The sequence below is a fragment of the Oryza sativa genome, chromosome 11 (assembly GCF_034140825.1).
Source record: "Oryza sativa Japonica Group chromosome 11, ASM3414082v1".
Classification (NCBI taxonomy): Eukaryota; Viridiplantae; Streptophyta; class Magnoliopsida; order Poales; family Poaceae; genus Oryza; species Oryza sativa.
Window position 1 is genome coordinate 9,622,586 of NC_089045.1, and position 22,226 is coordinate 9,644,811.

Here is a 22,226-nt window from a genome sequence, read left to right on the forward strand (position 1 = left end):
TATAAACTTGCATGACCATTTATCATCATACAATATTTGTGTATATGGAAAACGATAGGAAATGTGATATTCTGGTCCAATTAGGATACGGCATGTGTGACCCATAAAAGTTGTGTGTGCATGTTAAGTATCATATTGCTAGTTTAGTAAGAGTAAAACCAACTTATAAGGGTTTGTCTCTCCCAACGTAACACTTCTGAGTTAATCTTTTTACACAAAATGAAAACGAAAGTATAAGTGGGGTGGTATATATTGGCCCTCTTTGTTTAGGCTTAGGCTTATTGGCCTAGACTTTTAAGTCAGCTTATTGGCTTATATGATTTATAAGCCAATGGATTTAATGTCCTAAGTTTAGTGGTGGAGTCATACATCTATCTCATATAAGCCAAAAAAGCTTCTCCAACCTAGCTTTTGGCTTAATAGTGTTAGAGTGGCTTATGGCTTCAAAAAAGCCAAATGAAAAAGCTGCTTGTTTGTTTTGACTTAGACTTTTCAACTTATAAGTAGGCTTATAAGCCTAAACAAAGAGGGCCATAAATGAGTCCATCCGTCGGATAGGCTAGACTGTGCGGTTTTGGAGGGTAGGTAGTTACAGGGGTAGGTAGTTACAGGGATTGTGCCGGATAATGTTCTTGTCTTACAATGGACTTGTCACTGCCTTCTGCAAACTGATCCCTAGTCTGATGTTTTCTGGATAATACTAGGGATTGGGTGATCAAAATGTTTTATTTGACCGTCTGAAACATCGAACTTTTTGCATTTGTCTCGTGAAACGAAGAGTTAGTCATTCAAACATTTAAAAGAAATGCGAAACACAGGTGAACGATTTTGCTCTTGCGCATAAGACATTGAATTGTTTATGCATCAGGGGCTCTCCTTTTCTTCTCGATGATTCTCTTCTTCCCTTCAAGCAGCTGTAGGAGCTCCTTAGAAATCAATCTTGATATAATCAGAAAATAAAATACTTAGAACTTGTAAGGAACATTAGATGCATCTCATGAAAAGAGACTTGTTGTGATGGACACATGTTGCTTTCCTCTGAGAAAAAGTCAGTGTCTGCACATTTCCTGTTTATGCATTCCTTGACAAAAACGAAGATGCATCTACATTTCGACAGATCACAAGAGTAAATAACTCGACACATGCGTATAGGAACAAGCTTGGCATCCTGTTCGGCAACTCATTGTCTGGATTTTTTATATTTTGGCTATTTTCAAAAACTTATTTTGTAAATAGATCTAAAAAAAATTATCGTAGGAATAGACCCTTTTCGCGATGCCAGTAACCATGCATCAAGATTCAATATCTAGGCGCCAGCGCCGATATCCTTGTCCCCCAGCAGCTGAGATGTGGAGGGTCGGTGCCAAACATATTGGCACTAAAGATCTATTTGTAAAATATATTTTTTTAAAAAAGGGTTAAAATGTAAAAAGTTTTTCTTACAAATAGGTTCATATCACCAAAGAGACTGAGTGTCTATTTGTAAGAAAAAAATATTTACATTTTGACCCTTTTAAAACTTTTATTTGCAAATAGATCCTTGATACCGATCTCTTTTGCACTAATCCCTTCACATCAGCGACTTAGCTACCAAGGATGGTGAGGACATCACCATCAGTGCCATTGACACTGAGACATTAAACCTGAGCATCAATAACTCTGGCGTCGAGAAGCCTCACCCCTTCTAATTATTTAATATTAGGTCCTTCTCTAATATTCGCGTTTTTTATATCCTCGAATTTTGGTATGGATCATTTTCATACCCTTTTTGTTAGTTGACCATTTAATTCCTATGAAAAGGTCTATTTTGTCCATAGGTACAGAAAAAGCATATAAATTTTGTAGAGTATATTGTTTGAATGTAAAAAATATGTTGTACGAGACTATTAAATTTATAAGTTTGTTATGCGATATATTTATGACAACATTTATTTTTAGATGTGCATAAAAATAATATTTGTTTTTTAATTATTAAAAAAATGTACATATAGCATATTTTCTTACACTAGTACAACAGATTTTCCATCTGTTTTATATTTTATTTAAAAGAAATATTGTACTACAAGGCTAATTGTTTTTAACATTAAAAAAATGCTACACATAATTTTCTTGAATACTATATTAAATTTTCTACATTTAATGTTTTCTCATACAACAAACTTATTATGGATATTACATTCACGCAACAAATCACCATCAGTAGTTTTCTCAAATTTCAAACATTCCATGCATGTCCAAGGGTACAATTGATTTTTTTTAAGAGAGAATCTACTCCATGGCACTAAGTTTACCACAGTTCAACGATTTTCACTAACATTATCTCTTTCTAAAATATACCAGTGACTTTCTCAATTGTTCTACAATATATCATTGGGATAGATTTTTTAATAAAAAAATCCAAAATACCCTTAGATACATACAAGGTTAACAATTAATTTATCTTATTATAAGTTTTAAAAAATATGAAAAAAAATGTAGCCTCCTTACAAAACATGGAAACTTGTATATAAGATTTTCAAGTTTTTTTTGGTATATTTATTTTTTAGAACAAATATTTTTCTGTGGTATAAGAGAGAGAATTTGTTTACACAAAATATAATAGCACAAAAATATCTTATGTACCATATGAAAGATTATTTATATTAAATACACCGACAAAAAATATTTTATATAGCATATAACAGATAAGTGATATTTAAAAAAATAGAAATGCAAAAAACTTGAAACTTAAATACAAAATTCCATGTTGTGTAAGAAGGCTACATGAAAATTTTCATATTTTTTTTGAAACTTCTAATGAGATAAACCAATTGTTAATGTTATATGTCCATACAGATATTTTTGGGTATTTTTGAAAAGAAAACCCGGTTCAATGGCGTATTGTAGAATAATTTGTAAAGTAGCCAATATATTATAGGAAGAGACAAAGTCAATGGTAAATTTTTAAACTCGGACAAACTCAGTGGTATAGAATAGATTCTCTCTTTTTTACTTGTTAAACGGTTAACTAACAAAAAGGATATAGAAAAGATCAAAAGTAAAATTAAAATTCGAGAGTATATAAAAGAATGAGTAAAACTCAACGACATTGACTAATTTAACAATATACAAGGGATTTTCTCTAATTAGAATATCCTAAGAACATTCTAACCAATAGTCTATGCAGCATGGACCCTCTCACTCTCCCTTTCATTTCCAATTTTCTGCCACAAAGTTTTGCAACACAGTTCTATTGTTTCTCTAATAAAAACAAAAGCTATCTACTTCAAATATGGAATATTTACTCTTTCCATCCACTAAATAGTCCTTGATTGGATAACAAAGGTAAATGCTATCTACTGCAATCTGAAAAAGAAAAAAAACACCTAATCATGCTGCACTAGCACGTGAAGCTGCTGAGCTTTTTTTTTTTTTTGAGAACTGCTGCTGAGCCTGAAACTCGGCGAACAATCCTAGAATGCTGGAGCAGCAAAAAAATCAGCCAAGTAGCCAAATGCTGACGAAAATTCAATCTTACACAAACACTAATCCCATCAAGCCACCAAGTTGCCAGCTCTCTGAATGCGTTTTTTTTTTAACAAACACTACAATACAAGTGTAAAAATAAAAACAATTTGCTCTGCGAATCAAATTATGGAAACAATAAGGTTTGATTACTTTTTCCATATATCAAATTCAGAAATATATTTTCCATTTCAACTTATCATCCATTTGTAATTGTTTCATACTTCGATCTACCCAAAAAAAAAATGAGCTCCCAAGTAGTGGGAGAGGAAAGTGATCGTAATGAGCCGATGACTCATAAGCAATGGTTTGGTTAAGAGAGCGTAACCTGTCGGAATTGTAGCGAAAGCGACTCTTAATAGGACAATTTTCACTACTTACGGAGATCCGAACTTAGGTGATTTATCCATGACTAGGATAAAAGTCAGATTGAAACTATCCTGCTTGATGTATGGACATGCTCTTAACTGGGAAAAAAAATCAGGGAGCACATCTAAAAATTAGGAATCATGAACTGATTGTGGCCTAAAATCGTAGCATGCACCTCCCTAAAATGGTCTCCAAGAAAATAAGATGCATGCTGTTGATTTTAGGTGCCCTAAAATCCTTCGATCACGAGCAAATAAAAAGGTCAAATTAACTAGCGAGCACAACAGTACACAACATGCAGATCGGAATGAACCCATTGCAAACGCAGTACCAGGTAACAAATCAACTTCACCTCTCCGGAAAGACTTCTCTCTTTATGGGAAGTAAGGCAGCGTTCGAGAGGGTGAGAGAGTGAGTTTGTTTGTTTCGTTTTCCGCGCGCACATTTCCCAAACTACTGTGTTTTTTTACAAAAATTTTCTATAGAAAAGTTGCTTTAAAAAATCATATTAATCCATTTTTGAAATTTAAAATAGTTAATACTCAATTAATCATGAGCTAATAGCTCACCTCATTTTGCGTATCTTCCTAATCTCCTCAATCCCCTTCTCCTCAAACACACCCTAAACACACCCTAAGACATGTACTAATAATGAGTGTGACTGATTAGTCGCACGTGCAACAAGAAATATAATTATTATATGATTAATTAATAAAAATGAAAAATAAATTTATTTGATTTTTTAAACCAACTTCTACATAAAATTTTTTATACTAAATTAACAATTGGAGAAACATGCTAATAGAAATCGAAATCGAAGAAGTAACCAATCCGTTCACTTTAGAACAGAGTAACAGACTCCCTAAGGAAAGGAGATCAAGAATTCAACAGAGATGGGCCGACCCAAAAATATAGGGTATGTTCACTTTAATATCATTTTTAACCTTACCAAATTTGAGTATTACCAATTTTAGCATAGTTACCAAAATTTTGGCAGGATTTCTTATATAGTTATCAAAATTTGACAGCAAACTAAATGTAACCACTTTTTTGACAATTTTACTAAAATTTGGTAAGGTTGAAAATGGCATCAAAGTGAACATGCCCATATTAGCCTACAAAATTTCAGGTACTGTGTCCTAGTGGATTCCAGATCCGACAAAGAAACAAAAGCTCATATTCGTGCACAAATCTTGAAGAGAAATGGACGGCCACAAAATTCAACTAAAATTTGTGCAGTTCCCAGTCACCTGAACACTAGCAAATACCAAATATATACATGTATAATTCTATCTACTACTAAATAGTACAGTAAGTCCTAAGAATCCGTCTGGCGAGATCATCTGCTCCGCTTTTCTTGTAAATCAGATGCAAATTGAACGCAGCCTCTCTTCGTACATCGCAATACCCTGGCTTGAGATCCTGCTGGGCACAGGAATTCTCCTCGTATGGAAGCCTGGGAATAGGGTAATCTTTCACCTCAACGGCTAAAGCCTTCTCGTAGTAAATTGCTGCCAAGGTGTTGAGGCCAACATGATGATACGCCCGAGCGATGTTGTACAAGGCTTCCTACAAGGCGAAAACATGATTAACAATGTACCTTAATTTATCTGTAACTGCTATTTATTCAACTTGAAGTCCTGTTTAACTGACAAGCTAGTTTTCTGTTTTTTGTGGTTGCAAGAGAACAAAATAACGATATCACCCCAAGCACCTAAACCTCAAATATCCAAAATAAAGGTGTGCTCTACCATCTATTTCCAGACTCCTAGCCAACTAACAACCATGAGATTTGATTATGGATTTGCGGCGTAGCAATGAACACTGAACAAGATGGATGCAAGGTGGCCCATAAGCCCATGTGGATGGGAAGGTTGGGCATTGCGCACATTTCGCAAATTTTGGCAAGCACCCGTGCATGGAACAACACAAGAAGCCAGATTTAAGCAAAGAAAAGAGTAACAGAGTGGATGTAAAACAATTCTGTGTTTCTTATCCCACTTGCATTATATTAACCAAAAATGTCAGAAATGGTAAAAAATGGTAAACTTTGAAAGTAATTGTCCTGAAGGAATAGAAGATCTTTTTGGTGGTACATAGAGAGTTTGGTTAACAATTGATGGTAAATAGGGCATTTGTTTTGTGTAAAGACCAAGTGTAAACAATTCTCTCTTTTTTTTTGTGTGTAAATAGGGCATATCAAGCTTGGTGTAGCAACCAAGAGTGCAAGAAGGATTTAGAATTCCTATGTATGGCCTTATTTCAGTGTGCATTAGTATTGCATACTGAAAATCAAAGGCAAACCCAACCGAAACCAAATGCAGGACCAGACCAGGTCACCTTCCTCGATTCCTCGATTGCTGCTGTAAGCCTTAACACCAGCTTTTAACCATGGGCTCCTATAAGTAGGTCAGCTGAGGTGCTCCCAGTCTGGTGTTATAAATTATTCCACCCAGGCACTGAAGTACGGAAAGCAAGTAACGGATGCATATGCTTCTGCCCTGTGATTTGTTTAATCCTGTGGACCTGACCTGCCTTTTGGGGCGACATGCATCACAAAGCGCTTACAGCCCAGGCCCAAATGATGCAAGTGCTCAGCACTGCAGGCTAACCCCAGCCATTAAATTTGGTAAAAAAGGAAAAAAGCTCGGCCACTAAACCCATAAGGAAACAGTTGAGCCTTACTAGCAGCTTAGATGCTGAAAATACTAGAGCATTATCCATATGGATTATAAGGACAAAACCTGGCTGTTGTCACAAAGACGCAGATATCGAAAGAGGAATGCCAAAGCTTGAACGATGCACTGGTTCTTATTCTGAAGCCTAAAGCCAAGGGCTAAATTAATTAGAGCAGATCCTGCAAATGATTGAACAGCTACAGTTAGTACTCTTATATGTTGATACGTGTTAATGTTAATACTTAATGCCATTGTTTTGGTGGCATACCAACACAGAGATTTATAAATGGATTTTCTGGGTTCAATTTATAAGCTTCCAGATAATCACGAGCAGCTGACTGATGCTGGCTGATAGCCGTAAATCGATGGCCAGATATGATTATAGGAGGCACACAGTCAGTCTTTTCTTCTCTTGTCCGTAGAAGAAATTTATGATGACGTGAGAACCTATCTTCTATTCTGCAAAGAAAATGTGAAATTAGAACAAGTGAACAGCTGCTTTTGATTTCAAAATTTTCATGGTGCAACTCGATATATACAGACTATATTGTTTGAGTATTATCAGAGAGTAGTACAACGGAAACTGGAAACTGAGGAGCCTAGCAGGGCAAGAGCAATGTCATACAACACCAGAAGGGCTATTGGGGAAGTCCTAGTGGATATTGCATATAAAAAAAATAAAAATGTGTTGAACAAAAGCATGTTCTAACGAAAGTGGAGATTAAAGCACTACCTGTTTTTTTTTTGAAAGCAGGGATTGGAAAACTAGGACTGACCAACAATCAGCATTTTAACAAGCCAGGTGAGAGGTTTCAAATTCGGAGTTGATTAGGATTCAACTGAATATGCTAGGTATACCATTTTCAAATACTCTGTCAAAACATGAAGAATTGACAACACAACTCAGCCCTTTTTCATGGTGTTTATGCCAAAAAGTGCAAAAAGGCAAAAACCAATCAGCCAGCTCTAGGATACCTTCACCCAATTCACAGCTGGGTTTTGTGGCTACATAAGATTGTTCAACACTGTTTATCGCTATAATCTAACTGAAACGAAATTACTAATGCTGGCAAAAAAAAAAGTAAAAGGTCTTTCAACCGGACAAAAAGGAACCAAAGGCCTATGCCCCACAAATTGTATACAACATGCAAAATACAGAACATATGTAGTGTGACCAGTATAAATAAATGCAAAAAAAAATCAATCATAATCATTCCAACTAATAAATGCAAAAATTCAATCATAATCATTCCAACTATTACCTTGATGTCACCTTGTAGTATGAGTTCCATGCAGCAAGGGAATATGGATGCTGCTGAACTACATAGCGGACATAATTAAAGCCATGTCTAGGGTCTGGAGCTCTATAAGCTATTTCTGCAAAATTGCAAGAACAATAATATCAAGTCAAACGAACTGTCATAAATATTACCAAATAACCTGTCTCGATTTTCATAATATAATAAGAAATCGATGAAGTGTCAGTGCGTGCTACTCAATCACTCATTAAGAGTGTCAACAAAATGACACTAATATAGTTGCAATTGGCAACCAGATTCACTCATACAATATCACCCTGGTCTCATTCTTTACCATTTCCTGCCCCAGCAGCACCTCTCCATTGGGCCTACCCGCCACTCCTAGGTACAGCCAGAACATAGCACTTACGGCAGAAGGCATGGGAATTCCAATGTGGAGAACTTCAAGACCAGCTCTGTGTCCCACATCAGTTAACTTTTATTATGAGGTGTGAGGTCATTCTGATGGTTGCAAATCACATAATTGAATGGAAGTTCCTAGTTGCAATAGTTGCTTGTTTGGTTTTCCCACACTGCCAAATTCTATATGTTTTTCTCTAGCTGTTTGGTTAATTGCCACAATTCTGACGTGATAGTCTTTTTGCCCTAGAGCCCCCTTTCATACACCTGTATGCCTAAGGTGTGGCCAGCAATTAGTTTTATTTACCAAACCTTTTTTTTAGAACATGCAGGAGATCTGCGATTAACCAAACCTTTGACAACATGTGAAAGGGAAAAAAAATTAGGAAGGTTCAAACCCATCACTTCTTGACATCCGTATGGATGGATGGTGAGCTTACATCAACTGGGCTACTGCACTTAGATGATTAGAAAGGGAGTTAACTTTTTTCAGAACAGAGCAAAGGATTTGATTCTTTTACTGGACCTTTATCTGGGTGAGCCAATCTGTCACATTTCCCAGACTGAAGCAAACCATGTTAATAGACAGTTTGGCCCAATCTGACCAGTGGAAAGGATGATCATCACATGGGGAAAAAAGAGGTTAATCATTTGAAATGAGAATAATGGAAATGTTGGATCAAAAACTGAAATCTATAGTATGTCGTCAGTTACAATGAACTAACTGCATGTAGCATTTTATCAATTGAATAATACATAGAGCTGGGAATAGATCTTACGAGCACCCAAGGATCTGAGCTCCTCTTTGTTCTCATCAGCGAGAGTATCATTTCCAAGTTTAAGAGTACGGTTGATAACTTGTAGAGCCTCCCAGTATCGGTGAAGCAAAGCTAATGTTTGGCAAAGCTACAAAACCAAGGCGAAGTTAATAGCCAGAGTATGATCAGAAAAGCAGCATCAAGAAGTGAGCTATGTCAATGTAGAACAGACATCATGGAAACAATCAAACAGTTGGCCAAAATAACAGGGTACATATAAAACATGCCTGCTATTATGTAGAATCTTATTTTACCATTGCACATTAAGCTATGAGCACTAAAATGTACACCACAACTTAGTGTTTGTGATGTAAGCAGTATGTCTTTGATGGGGCAATCACAATAGGCCTATAATGGTGAACTAAGACACGATTTACTGAGGTCCACAAACTTGCATGGATGTGACATCTAGGTCCTTGTACTCGAATTTAGGTGTGGTGGGTCCCTAAATTTGCATTACAGTAGCACTTAGAACCCCATAGTTGTAGGCATATCAATTTCCAAGTCAACTAATGTTTGTAGTTGACATAACCTTGCAAAGACTACCAATGTGAGCAGCTCATGCATGTACAAAATTAATCACAAGCCGGGAATAATTACATCTCCAATTCCTTCAGTGCAATACCTCAAAAGCTCAGAATCACAGCTTCAAATCAAGTACGAGAGGGGATTTAGAAATACAAAGAGGCAAACATTAGTGGTTAGCACCTAAAACTGAACACAGTACCAGCAAGATATTCGAATATGATTATATGAATAAGGTGCGAGGAACAAATGGAACCGAAACTTATTTAAGACTGAAATTGTGCTGCAAAGGGCCTACAGTCTATTAAGTAGGACTTGCTCAAAATGTTATGAATAAAGCGAAGTGTCAATTGCAAAATAAAACATTAGCAAAAAGGGGTAGGGAAAGGCATCTGCCAGGTACGGACATGTAACACAAGTTGATGGTTCTCTGCATTCGTAAGTAGACCAGATATCGGAGGTATTTGCTTCGACCTTTGCTAAAAATATCAAACAAGGAAGGCATGAGTAATTTGGTTTGGGGAAGAAATACTTCCAAGTAGAAACACCAGCATAGAAGGAAACAGATACCAGATCATCTTTTATCGTATCTTCATTCGAAGCTGCTCTTTTCTCTAGCAACTTCTTTGCTCTGCTTGCCTTTTGTCTAGTAAAAAGTTTAACAAGCGTCAATACAAACACAGAAAAAAGATACGTCAGGCAAAGGTGAGGTCAATAATAAACATGGCCCTAAGTAATTGTTGAATGTAATCAAATCAGAAGGCAGCATGATAACTGATAAAGAACTAAAGACTGGTGAATATAGTACATGAATTCACAGTTGCCACTTTCCTGGCATCTGGGTCAAGTGGAGGTCAAGATATAAGGTCATGGGACCAGGTCACGGGTTGCTAAAAATGTGGGCCATATGGGGGTATTAGTCTTCAGTATTCACGACAGTAGTGCAGGATGCAGGACGTGATCCTCATGAATTAGTGACCGAATTATCAAGCAAGTAGTTACAATATGATCCAAGAAAATTTCTACAAAAAAGACAACAATAGCAAAGGAATAGCTAGGAATAGATTGTTCTAGATTGTGTGCATCATCAGAACTGACATGGAACTCCACCTGCTACCATGCGTGCAAAATACATTTGTGGACTGTGGTTCTGTGTATTCTACCTAAAAGGCCAAAGCCTATTTATGGCTCTCAAACTATTCCCAACTCCTTTTTTCATCCTTAGTTTCTAAAACCACGCAAATAACACCTTACACCCTATTCTGTGGTGGTTTTTGTTGATAAATATTTTCGGTTGCATGGACTTGTGATAAACTAGTCTGATAAAAATAAAAGATAAGTAAATTGCATCGCCGGCACACGAACTTGTCAGGTGGGTGCAATCTAGTGCACGAACTTGTAAAATGCTCGTTTTGGTGCATAAACTTGTCTGGTGCGTGTGGAGGAAGGCGACACGGCTAATCTTATTGATTTAGGGGCTGATTAGGATACGATGTAAACATATATCTGAGAAGGTTGCTAGACATATACCTCTTCAATAAAAAATAGAATAAGATATAGTGATAGTAGAAAAAGATTAAAAAAACTGAGCAATGATATAAGGGTTAGAAATATACGAAATTCATCATTTCCATGATGAATGATAAAGTAGAGACCAAATTTATAAATATTGCATGTCTTATACATACTCACTACTATGCACGTAATATCTTAATAAACATCAACTTCGTAAATAACATTGCCAAGTTATTTTTATCCTCGTTTGGACAAACTAGACAAGTTCGTGTACTGAAACGAGTATTTTACAAGTTTATGTACTAAATTGCACCCACCTAACAAGTTTGTGTACCACTAATGCAATTTACTCAAGATAAGTAAATTATGAAATAATAGCATGCTTACAACTCTGCCGGTGATGCTATTGGCCTTAATCCTTGAAACACGCTTTCTGGACGTTGTTCAGCTAACACTTTGGCTCTTTCATATAGAACATTAGTTGGAAGTTTTTTAGCTTTCCTCACCTGATTGAAATGTCACAGAAAATACATAACATGACCTTAACACATTAAGCTTCATACCCCAAGAGCAAACCATAAACCGCTGGGCATTTAGACATATTGTTATCAAGAAACATAAAAATAACTTGTATATCTCTACCACATATTAAAGGAAGAATAAACAAAGATGTATGAGAGGACCACATCATCCTATCTCTCCACCACCTGTTATTCATCCATTAAGGGCAAATAGAAAAGCACTACATTGCAAATAAAATTATCTAGAAAAGCGTAAAAGTGCACAATAGAAAAGTGTAGGTTCCTGAACCTACCATGGTTGCCATGCCATGTGCCAATGTGTACCCCGTTTGGTCAACCAAAAAAAGCATTACACGTATATAAAATTTACAGAAAAAATAGTTGCTTCATAGTCAACACATGAACAAAATCCTAGTTTACAAAATGTCAACTCAACTATTGCAGTAGTACCCAAAAAAAAAAGTGCCCCAAGTCTCACAGGTCTACACAAATTCTGTATTAAAAAGCAACACAATTTGATCTCATAACAAGAAAAATATTTGGAAGAACAAACAAAATTATTAAAAACTAACACAATATTAAACCCAGCATATGTGCCTTCCTAATCAAATTCCTGGAAAGCCAAGAAACAAATCAAACACATAAAGCTATTTAACAAATTTCAAAGTGATTCAACTTCAATTAATCTTAGTAGAAAGTTGTTGTGCGCCTGGCTAAAAAAGAAAAAGAAAAAGAAAGTTGTTGTGCATGAGTTACACAAAAGCAAGCAGGCTGATTTCATAGCTCATATAATTGATAAGACAGTAAAGGAAAAAAACATCAGGTGGAATACAGATCAGCAAGAACAAAAACAAATACTAACACTGTCCCAAAATATAGCAACTTTTCCACCTACCGCTTCTTCTCAACCAATCACAACTATCCCCCATTCAATTTCCCCTATCTCCTTAATCCCCATGAAAAACTCTAGAAGTGCTTATATCTTGGGACAGAGGGAGTAGATGTGCAATCATTGATCAAGTAAACTAAATGTGAATCAATGTCTCTACCTTTCGATTAGCATACTCAATATTCAGTGTTTCAAGAATGGGTATAAGAATGGTGCCCACAAAGTCCTCGAACATGCCTTTATTGTAATATATGTTCGCAAGGTGCATCTTTACTTTCCCATCAAGCCACCATGGCTTCGGTTGATCTGTAGCAGACTTTGACCCTACAAATGCCATTAAAAAAAACTGAACAACGAAAGCAGCTAATTGCATTGAACAAGCTAGGGATAGTATACCTGAATTGTTAGGAGGAGAAAGCAAAACAATAGCTTCGTCACTCTTATCCACATCAACAAAAAGAGAGGATAAAGTTATTCGCACATCAATGTTGTCCTCCATTCTTTGCAAGGCTATGAAAGAATAAAGAAAACTACATCAAAGATTCAAAATTGATAATAATGGAAAAAACTAACTCAAAAGAAATTAAATAAACAAAACCTCATGCCGAGGATGTTGAATTCCCAGCATTAGGGGTAACCGCTCCTTTACATAGATTCAAACCTCACATATGTTCTAAAAATTCTAAATGAATATACCTTCCAAATTCACAATCTTATATGTTATGGACATTGATTCATGGATAGGATAAGGGTCTGAAACAGGGATAAAGGTGAGATCGCTCTCATCGGTGTTAGCCTTGTCCCGATCATCAGGAGACACTAATACATAAGTTTAGGCCTAGCTTGATCAGAGTCTCCTAGTGATCAGGACGAGCCCAGCACCAACAATAGCAATATTGTTTACATCCCAACTTTGAATAATTGTCATTTCTATTGCACAAATCTCAGAGCAATTCAAATGGATAGTATAGCAGGAGTACATGAAAGTCCAGAAATGTGGACTTACATTTCTCAAAAGAACCTTAGAAATACATGTAACACCCCAGCAACTACAATAAGCCTGAGACGTTACTAAACAACCATGAAACAATGCCAAAACATTGAAATTCTGCAGAATCTTCTCACAAAGAAAAGTATTATGGAAGCATCAATATATATATATATGATATAATCTAGAGCCAACAGCATGCTAACAAGTAAAAACAAACTAAGCAAAGTTAGATAAACCAAGTTTTACGTCTCAAGTGTTCATTTAAACTATTAACTCCATAAGTACATCTATTCTTCATAAATATGATAGCACAACATTTAAAAATTAAATAGGAACATGGCGTGCAAAAGTTTTGGTACTCCCAACCTCTAAAGTAGGCATGCCACATCAAATACCTGGAAAGGCTGTAAGGGTGTGAGGATAAATCTCAACTAGCGAACAGCTTTAACAAATTCTTTAAACTACAAGTTCATTAGGTCATGATATAAATACAGGAGTACAAGATCATTTTAAGTAATTGTCATTCTGTCAGACCATAATGAAAACGAAATTTCCGTTTTTCTTCTAGACGAATACGATATTGCTATCTTTTAAAGATACTTTAGGATCTAGGTATTTTACTAGTTAGTCCTGGTAAAGCTCCCAGACGGCGTATTTTTCGAAACGAGGTCCTCAGTAACGAGACATAAAGACTCCTTTTTTTTTCCTTTTTTTTCTTTTTCGTATAAAATCCAAATGAAAACTGAAAAAACAAGTTAAAACTTGCAAATAAACAAACTTCATAACTTCATGAGTGAAAATAAAGCAACATTGTGAGAAGCAAACACATCTCAAATATAACTCCAATTGTATAACTTCCATAGGAGAATTGCAATAAGTTATGTAGAGTGGCTTCCATAGGAAAACACCTATTGCAGTTTTGCTAGATGTTATACAATCGGGGTTATCTTTGAGAAGAGTTGCTTCTTGAGAAGTTATGCAGATGTGGCTTTACTTTCACCAATGAAGTTATAAAGTTTATGTAAAAGTTTAACTTAATTTTTTTAATGAGGTTGCACTCTCGTATTTAAATAATCACCTAATGAACTTGTAGCTTAAATAAACTGTTAAAGCAGTTTGCTTGCTGAGCAATCCTTCTAGGTACTTGATGTGGCATGCTTGCTTGAGGGGATGGGAGTAGCAACACACTTCTGCACGTCATGTTCACATTTAATCTTTAAATGTTAAGTTGTCATTTTAATAAACCATAATGTATTTATTGAGTTAATAGGCTAAATGAACACTTGAGATGTAAAACTTAGTCTATTTATCTTTGTTTAGGTTGTTTTACTTGTTAGCATGTTTTTTGCTCCTGATTATATTACCAGCATCTTAGGCTTGTTGTAATTGCTAGGGTGTTACAATATTTTTTTTATATTTGTTCTGTTTTGTCTTAGGCTTGTTGTAATACAATTTTTTTTTCATTTGTTCTGATTTGTCTTTTCTGTATGGCCATGTCATGTCTGCATTTCTCAGAATCCTAGAATGTCTCGTGACTCTTGTCTATGATTTAAGAAACTCAATCTCCATAAAGTCCATTCAAATAACAGTCACCACCCCTGACAATAGAATTTATTCTCTCTTTTGTAATACCATATTCTAACGATTTTGAGAACAATGCATAGAATCTGGTGTAGGGAATGCAAAGCAGAACAATTATGGAATATTATGAGAATATCAGAAAGCAAATTGATTCAGAAAAGAAGAGACAGGGCATAAGATCCTCTCCATGTAATACTACTTTCAAAGCTCCAACAAAACATTGCTGTGACGGATTTTCACCAGCATTATCTTTTTATGTATATCTTAACTTCTTAAGCAATCTCAAGTTTGCTACCAAAGAGGAAGGGTTTCATGAAGGAAATAGAACAGAACCTTTCTGAAAGTAAGGAATTGCTTTCCTTTTCTCCCCTATGACCATGTAGCATTGACCAACTTTCACATATGAACTACCCTGAAACAAGTTATAGTATATCAAACTAGAGAAGGGTGAAGGAAATAAAATATACATACAACTTCCTCAATCCCTTAATGGACTAGGTGATTGCGATGGTGTGCTTTACACCCATCCTTTCATTTCCAAAATATCATTTATTGATGGATTTCTGTAGGCATGTATTTATAGAATCTTTTATGAAGGATTGCATCCTTTGTACATGTGTAAGCAAGTGACTAGTTGATCCATTGTGAATTAGAATGTTTTCTGTAGATTTTTAAATACCTTTTTTTTATGAAGCATTAAAGCAGACAAAGCCCATTCCCCATTCCTGATCATGGTACCATTATCAAGCCTTCTAAAGAGCATGTACATTCTAATCAAATTTGGAACATTTGTGGCTAGCTAGAAGATCTACATGCTGTTAAAAGCACATTCTCAAATGATTAATTGATTTTTTTATCATATTTATGTTCAAATCAGCTAATAGGAACTGCTTTGCCCCCAACTTCTTTCAGTAGCAGTTGCCTGGCTTCACCTCTTCTGGGTTACGTAGTTACATAATTTTATTCCACTATAACTCACGACTAATGGATAGGTTCAAATTTATTATGTTGAGATGGGCTTCCTTCCCCTTCCAAAAATTATACTCATTGGAATCAAACCAGATGTTTGTTTCCAATTACCAAGTCTATCATAATCGTATTATGCACTTATAGCATTACCTTGATAAGTTATATATGTCAAAAGATTCACAGGATTGAATTGATCTTCTGAAGACTTCACAGCATTTAGGAAAAAGTTCGCTTAACACTTTGTGGTTAGTCAATGTGGACAATGACGTGGTGGGTGGTGTTGCTTGCATGACACACACACCAAAGCATGTTTCACCCAAGTTTGCCCAAGCAATCACTTTCTTTAGTCAGCAAGCCCAGAAACCACCTCCAGTGCTATTTGTACTTCTTCTCCAAGCTATTCTGCTAGTTAAAAAATATTTAACTGAATCCATCACCATGTCACTGTTCTCGTCATCGTCCACATGGGGAAAACACTTACAATACAACTCCAGGGGGGAGGGGGGGTTTCAAATAGTTGTTCATGCGTTGGGGAGTAGAATATCAGGTTTTGTACTTCAGGGGGTTAAGTAGAGGTTTTGGCTTTTTGCCATTATTTATAAATCATATGGTCCTAATTATCATTTGTTCCATGCTTAATTGAACGCTAGAAACATGTAATAGTGAAACAGAACTTCAAAATGAAGCAAATCGGCTACTTACATCATTATGAACAGCAACATCTTCAATCATCAGGTAAAACTTTATTGCATACTCATATTGTCCTAAATTTTCGAGAGTGCTAGCAACCTCCTTGATCACATCGGTGTTATCTTTTGAACGCTCCAGATGCACATTCTGAAGAAACACCTGCACAAGTAATACCAATTCAATAACTAAGAAACTCAAAACTATACGTTGAAGTAGTCTTGGATACAGTATATACACAAGCACAATCTAATCTTGCAGAGTACAACCTGTTATCAGAGCAATTTATAGTCATATCGAGGATTTATAGTGTCTAATAAACCAATGGTAGCAAAAGGTGGGTTTTGACTAATCAAGGATAAATTATGTCAAGTGTGTGCTATAATGGAACAGAACTGGGACAAACCTCGGCATGCTTCATATCTCCAAGATAAGCATGGCAGATTACAGCTTTTGCCTGCAATTGTACTGGCAAATTGTGTTGAGATCCAAACACTATATGTGCTCTCTCAATCAGCCTCAATGCTTCATTATAGGCATTATTTCTCAGATAAAGGGATATCAGTAGATCCAGATGATTCGAGTCGATGTTTGTAGTTTGAGCATTCACATAATCCTCCAATAAATTAATAGCTTTATCAATTTGACCACAGTCCCTGTACATCTGGACAAAAAAGTCACAAAGCAATAAGTGGAAGTCTAGAACTAACTCAGCAGTCCATATTGTTATGTACTGGCTTCAGTGATTAGATAGCAGTTCAGATATATGAGTTCTTAGTTGTGTCATGTGCATCCAGGTGTCTAGAGTCAAGTCTTAGCAGTTGGCATCCAGGAGTCCAAGAGTCTATAGAAGTTAAGAGCCCTCATACTTGCTTGTGCCTTAAGCTAAATAGAGATAAGTGTCCTGTTTGGATGGTGCTAATTGGTCTTGTTTACATGCATGTCTAGGGACCTATATGTTTGTATTCATTGACTCAAATAGAGGCATGAAAGATCATTATATCTGTATCTCCCTCTTGTCCCTGACTACAATGGTTCCCTGCCGCTGGCTACCAGGAAGAACCTCATTCACCAACGCTACTAGCCCATAAAAGCTAAAATCAATTTGTAATTTATATGCACCACAAAATAACGCAAGAATTGTTATAAGCAAATAAACCTGTGCTGCTGCTTTACGAGCAACAATGTTTGAAGGATAAATTCTGACTATCTGCTCGTATATCTCTCCAGCTTTCTGATAGTCATGCAAAGCGCGATATATATTAGCACAATCAAACTTCAGTCCTACATCTTCAGGATCTGCTCTCATCGCTTTTAAAACACAGTGTCTTGCTAAAGCAGCATCTTCCTTTTTCCTGACAAATATAATAAAGTAGTCAATATGGTCCGTTATATTATTATTTCTGGCCATTGTATGCCTTACCTCCAAGAAAAAATTATGCTAGGTAATCAGCAATTAAGGTACTTTGGGTTCATGTATTAACAAGAACTAGAGGCTTCCTGAAAATTAGTATCATAAAACATAAAAGCAAAATTGAGGTCTGAGGATGAGACCATATTACTGAATGCAACATTTGTACTCTGCATAAATCAAGCTAACTACTGTAACAAATTAAAAGTTTATGAATAGAATTAAAAAAATGAAACATAGAAAAAGGAAAAAGGATTAGCATTAACTCACAATGCCATGTCAATGAGTTTCTTCCACAAAAATACATCCTTTGGAGAAACATATGCAGCGAGCATTAGAAAGTTTATGGCTTTATCTAGTTCACCGCACTCTTTATAAATGCTACCAAGTAGATGGTATGAATTTGACAAATTCGGCGCGATCCGCACAACCTCATGTAATATAGGAATTGCCTGCAGTTTAGTAGAGTAGACAAGGTAAAGGTTACTGTCATCCTAATCAAACAACATAATAGAAATTGATAAAGTTAGATTGTAAAAATTTCTAAAAATTCTATAGTGTTGAAATCACATATTTTATGGTCATAACTGCACAGAACCCTATCTTTCATGCCTAATGTTACTAAACCCCAGGTTTCTTGGTCATAAGGTTCTGGAACAAATGAGTCTGTAACAACTAGATTAGTCAAACTGGCAGTGATACTATTTACACTGCTGGTTTTTCTGATGAACCGGACTTTCCTTACATCAACAATTAGTTTCACCTAGCAACCCCCATTGCTACCACAATAAATTGTAGTTTGGTTAAAGGTGGGATTTCACAAAGGATTATGAGTCTTAACAAGCTAAGGCTGTGTATTTGACAACCTGCCCTTTCATTGATCTGTTGGTTGTAGCTGAAGGTTTTGAAATTTCTGAAATACCCTCAATCAAATGGATGGCTGTCTTGTTTGATGATTAAGGATTAACATTACCTGGATTTTTTTTTAATCTTCATTTACTTGAAATTATTGGTATATGTAAATTGACTGCAAAGATAATGGTTGAATGCGGAATCTCATGAATTTAACATTTTCTGTCTTGTTCCAAGAACAGTATATCTGAGCTGTGTTTTATCCAAGAAACCAACAGGAAATCAATAAGAAAACTTATAGTATGTGTTATAAAGCAATTCTTGCAACACAGGAAACTCATCTCCAGTAAGAATCTGACCAAATGGAGCAAAACTCTTAATTGTTCTAATCATCAGCGAGCAATTGCATCTATTCTTATAAACAAAGGAAACTTCTAACTCAAATGGATATAATAAACCAAGCCTATTTTTTGGTGTTCCACAAATCTGTTTCTTCAGAAGTGGTTCATCAGATGCTCATAAGAACTCCAGAATCAGAAATCCGCTCTGTATTTCAGCGACTTCCAATATCTAAACTTGAATAGTCAAGAAATAGCAAGACGAAAAGTCACAACTTTATGTTCATTGATCATCTCCAGTTCCTAAGGAAAGATGGGAACAGGAATTACAACAAGAGTTAAACATGACACACAAGCCTTGGAGAACAGAAATGTGTTCACATGGCATTCACATCTTTGATGAAGATGAGGTGACTGCATGATGGTGCAGACCTTATCACCCCTTGAAACTGCCATGCCCCGATCTAGTTTCTAGAATAACTAAAAAAAGGTTGTTCGTTCTCAATCTTGTTTCCTTAGTAAAATATCCTGCCTGTTACGCTTCCTAGCCAAGTTTTCATGCCTAGCGCACCTAATCAATAGTTAGGCACAGAGCCCCAGCCTGCCACCTGACCAGCGCCTAGTACTTGGATTAACACGACTACACAAGATTATAATCAAGCATAAGCAGATCAATTACTAATAATCCTTGTGGAGACCAGCTCATATAATCTTTGAAGACACTGAGAACTTGGACAGATTAAGGTGAAAACAATTCCAAAGCATACTCCATAACAAAAGTTTGTACCAATAGTAGACAACGAGGTCAAATGAACATGCAAAATTCCAAATCATCCAGCTGATCCATTTAGTGATCATGCAACTTATGAATGACAAGAAGAAAAAAGAGAACTTCCAGTCTTTAGCTAAATCAGAAGCAACAGTCACAATATTGCCACTAGAAAAATTGAGTTTGCCACAACAACACAAATACACAATAAACGTCCTTCAAACCACTTATCCAAACATAGAGCATGTAATTAATATCCCCCAACAACTATTGATTAGACTAAGAAAGATAGAGATTAGACCTCCTTAAATCTGCTCTCTGTAAAAAGCAGTGTGGCATCACCCAATTTTTTAGTAACTTCAGGACTGTACTTATTCCTTGTTCCTTTCTTTCTTCCCCTTTTCCTGGCCTGATGAAAATGAAAATATAAAAAGTAAAAAATTATGTTGATCACTTATGAACTGCATTGAGAACAACACTCAATCTCAAGTGTAAATTAAAACTTAGGCATTTACACCAAATATTTTCCAAATCAACTCAAGAATAGTTTCTACAAAGATTTCATTTCTATAAGATTCAAGACAAAAATATACTTGTGTTGTGCACATCGTAGTCAATGCTACAAGGGAATTTTTTTTGCATCATTTGTGCTGACAAATTAAAAAAATGGTACCATACATCTTTGGACCTTCTTTTCCTACGAAGGCCAAAGCCTTCCATTAGTTGGTCAAACACAGTCGCTGCTTCCACTTCTGAAAGCCCATCCTGCCTTGGCTTCTTTGAAGATGCATCCCTGGATGATGACCAAGACATTGAAATGTATACTCAGGAAATGCAATTGCTTTGCAACACGGTATGTGATGAGGAGGTGATACAATGCCTGGAACAGACAACTTAAAACAGAACGCAAAGACAAAAACAAGCTTTAATTATACTTCGCAAGTTCAAAGATCATGACATGAGGAGAGGTGATTGATAAAACTAAATAGAAAAGAAAAAAACAAAGATATATTTTAAGAAGAAATGCACGATTTGCTCATGAAACCACTACTAGACTAGAAGATTAGAGTATAGAAAAACAGTAGCATCAGTGGAATTACACCAAACTGTAACGAAATATAATTATAAAGCTACTTAGCAAAGAGAAATTATCTTAGGGAGCAGGTTCAACGAGATCACCTTTCGGTTCGCTCCTCGGCGAGGGCCTTGCGCTTGCGCGCGGCGAGCGCCTCGTAGTCATGCACGCCGGCGTCGGGGGCACTCCGCTCCGCCATCTCCACGCACTGCATCGCCTCCTCGGCGTCGCAGAACTCGTACTCCTCCTCCTCCTCTTCCTCTTCCTCCTCATCCCCGTCAGGGTCCTCCTGCCCATCGGCCCCCGCCTCCGCCCCCGCCGACCCGCGCCCTAGACGGCGCTCCTCCTCCGTGTCCGACATCACCGGAGTGCGACGGAATAGAGGGTTCGGCGCAGCAGCGGCGAGCTACCGGGGCCCCGGAGGCCGGAGCTGCGGTTACCAATGTTAGTGAAACCTAGAGGCGGGAGGCGCGGTGGTGCAGGCGAGACGCCGGGGAGGGAGAAGACGAGAGGTCGACGGCGATGCTGCGGCGGCGGAGGACGGCGGCGGCGGCGGCTGGCTAGTGTGGGGGCGGTGCGAGGCGGGGGAGAGCAAATATGGGCCGGATTTAGTGGGCTTATGGGCCGTAAAGCCATGCGGATTGATGCGAGGCGCCAGATCGGAATGGTTTAATTACTAAGTTGATCGAAAATATTTTAATCTTTTAAAAAGCTAAAACACAACCAAATCATCTTCATGAAACATTTTGCTACAATGTATGAAACAAACGGTTTAAAAAAATCGGGTGTTGTTTCACCATATATAAAACAATGTTTCAGCAAATAGCGAAAGGATGTTTTAATTCACGGCAACATTTAATCCATACAAAGTGAAACATTATAAGTACACTTGCTGAATCATTGTTAGCGGAACAAAGATTGAAATAGATTCCCTTAGTAGAGAGTTTTCATAATATGTGGGTAATTTGTTGCAACGGGGCACGTGGTGGGAACGGCACGGAGGCCCGGGAGGCGCGGGAAGGGGCGGACGCCCGATTTTTCTGGCACTGATCGGGTGCCTGATCCCTAGCATTTTC

The 22,226-nt window shown here is 36.8% G+C and overlaps 1 protein-coding gene across 2 annotated transcripts; it reads right to left on the reverse strand.

Annotated features, from left to right (window-relative positions):
* Nucleotides 1–5,036: 5,036 nt before the first annotated feature.
* Nucleotides 5,037–21,793, reverse strand: LOC4350254 (uncharacterized). 2 transcript variants are annotated; one of them, XM_015761989.3, is made up of 18 exons: nt 21,255–21,793; nt 20,754–20,868; nt 20,377–20,484; nt 18,387–18,568; nt 17,865–18,060; nt 17,112–17,369; nt 16,721–16,867; nt 15,383–15,461; nt 12,874–12,987; nt 12,638–12,801; nt 11,455–11,573; nt 10,123–10,198; nt 9,960–10,031; nt 8,989–9,115; nt 7,814–7,928; nt 6,820–7,010; nt 6,618–6,730; nt 5,037–5,442 (listed from the first exon to the last, which is right to left on the reverse strand). In XM_015761989.3, the coding sequence occupies exons 1-18, from the start codon at nt 21,509–21,511 to the stop codon at nt 5,173–5,175; spliced, it is 2,703 nt and encodes a 900-aa protein (XP_015617475.1). In that variant the 5' UTR covers nt 21,512–21,793; the 3' UTR covers nt 5,037–5,172. The 2 variants fall into 2 exon arrangements, with proteins under 2 accessions (XP_015617475.1, XP_015617476.1); XM_015761990.3 differs by lacking the exon at nt 12,874–12,987.
* Nucleotides 21,794–22,226: the final 433 nt, after the last annotated feature.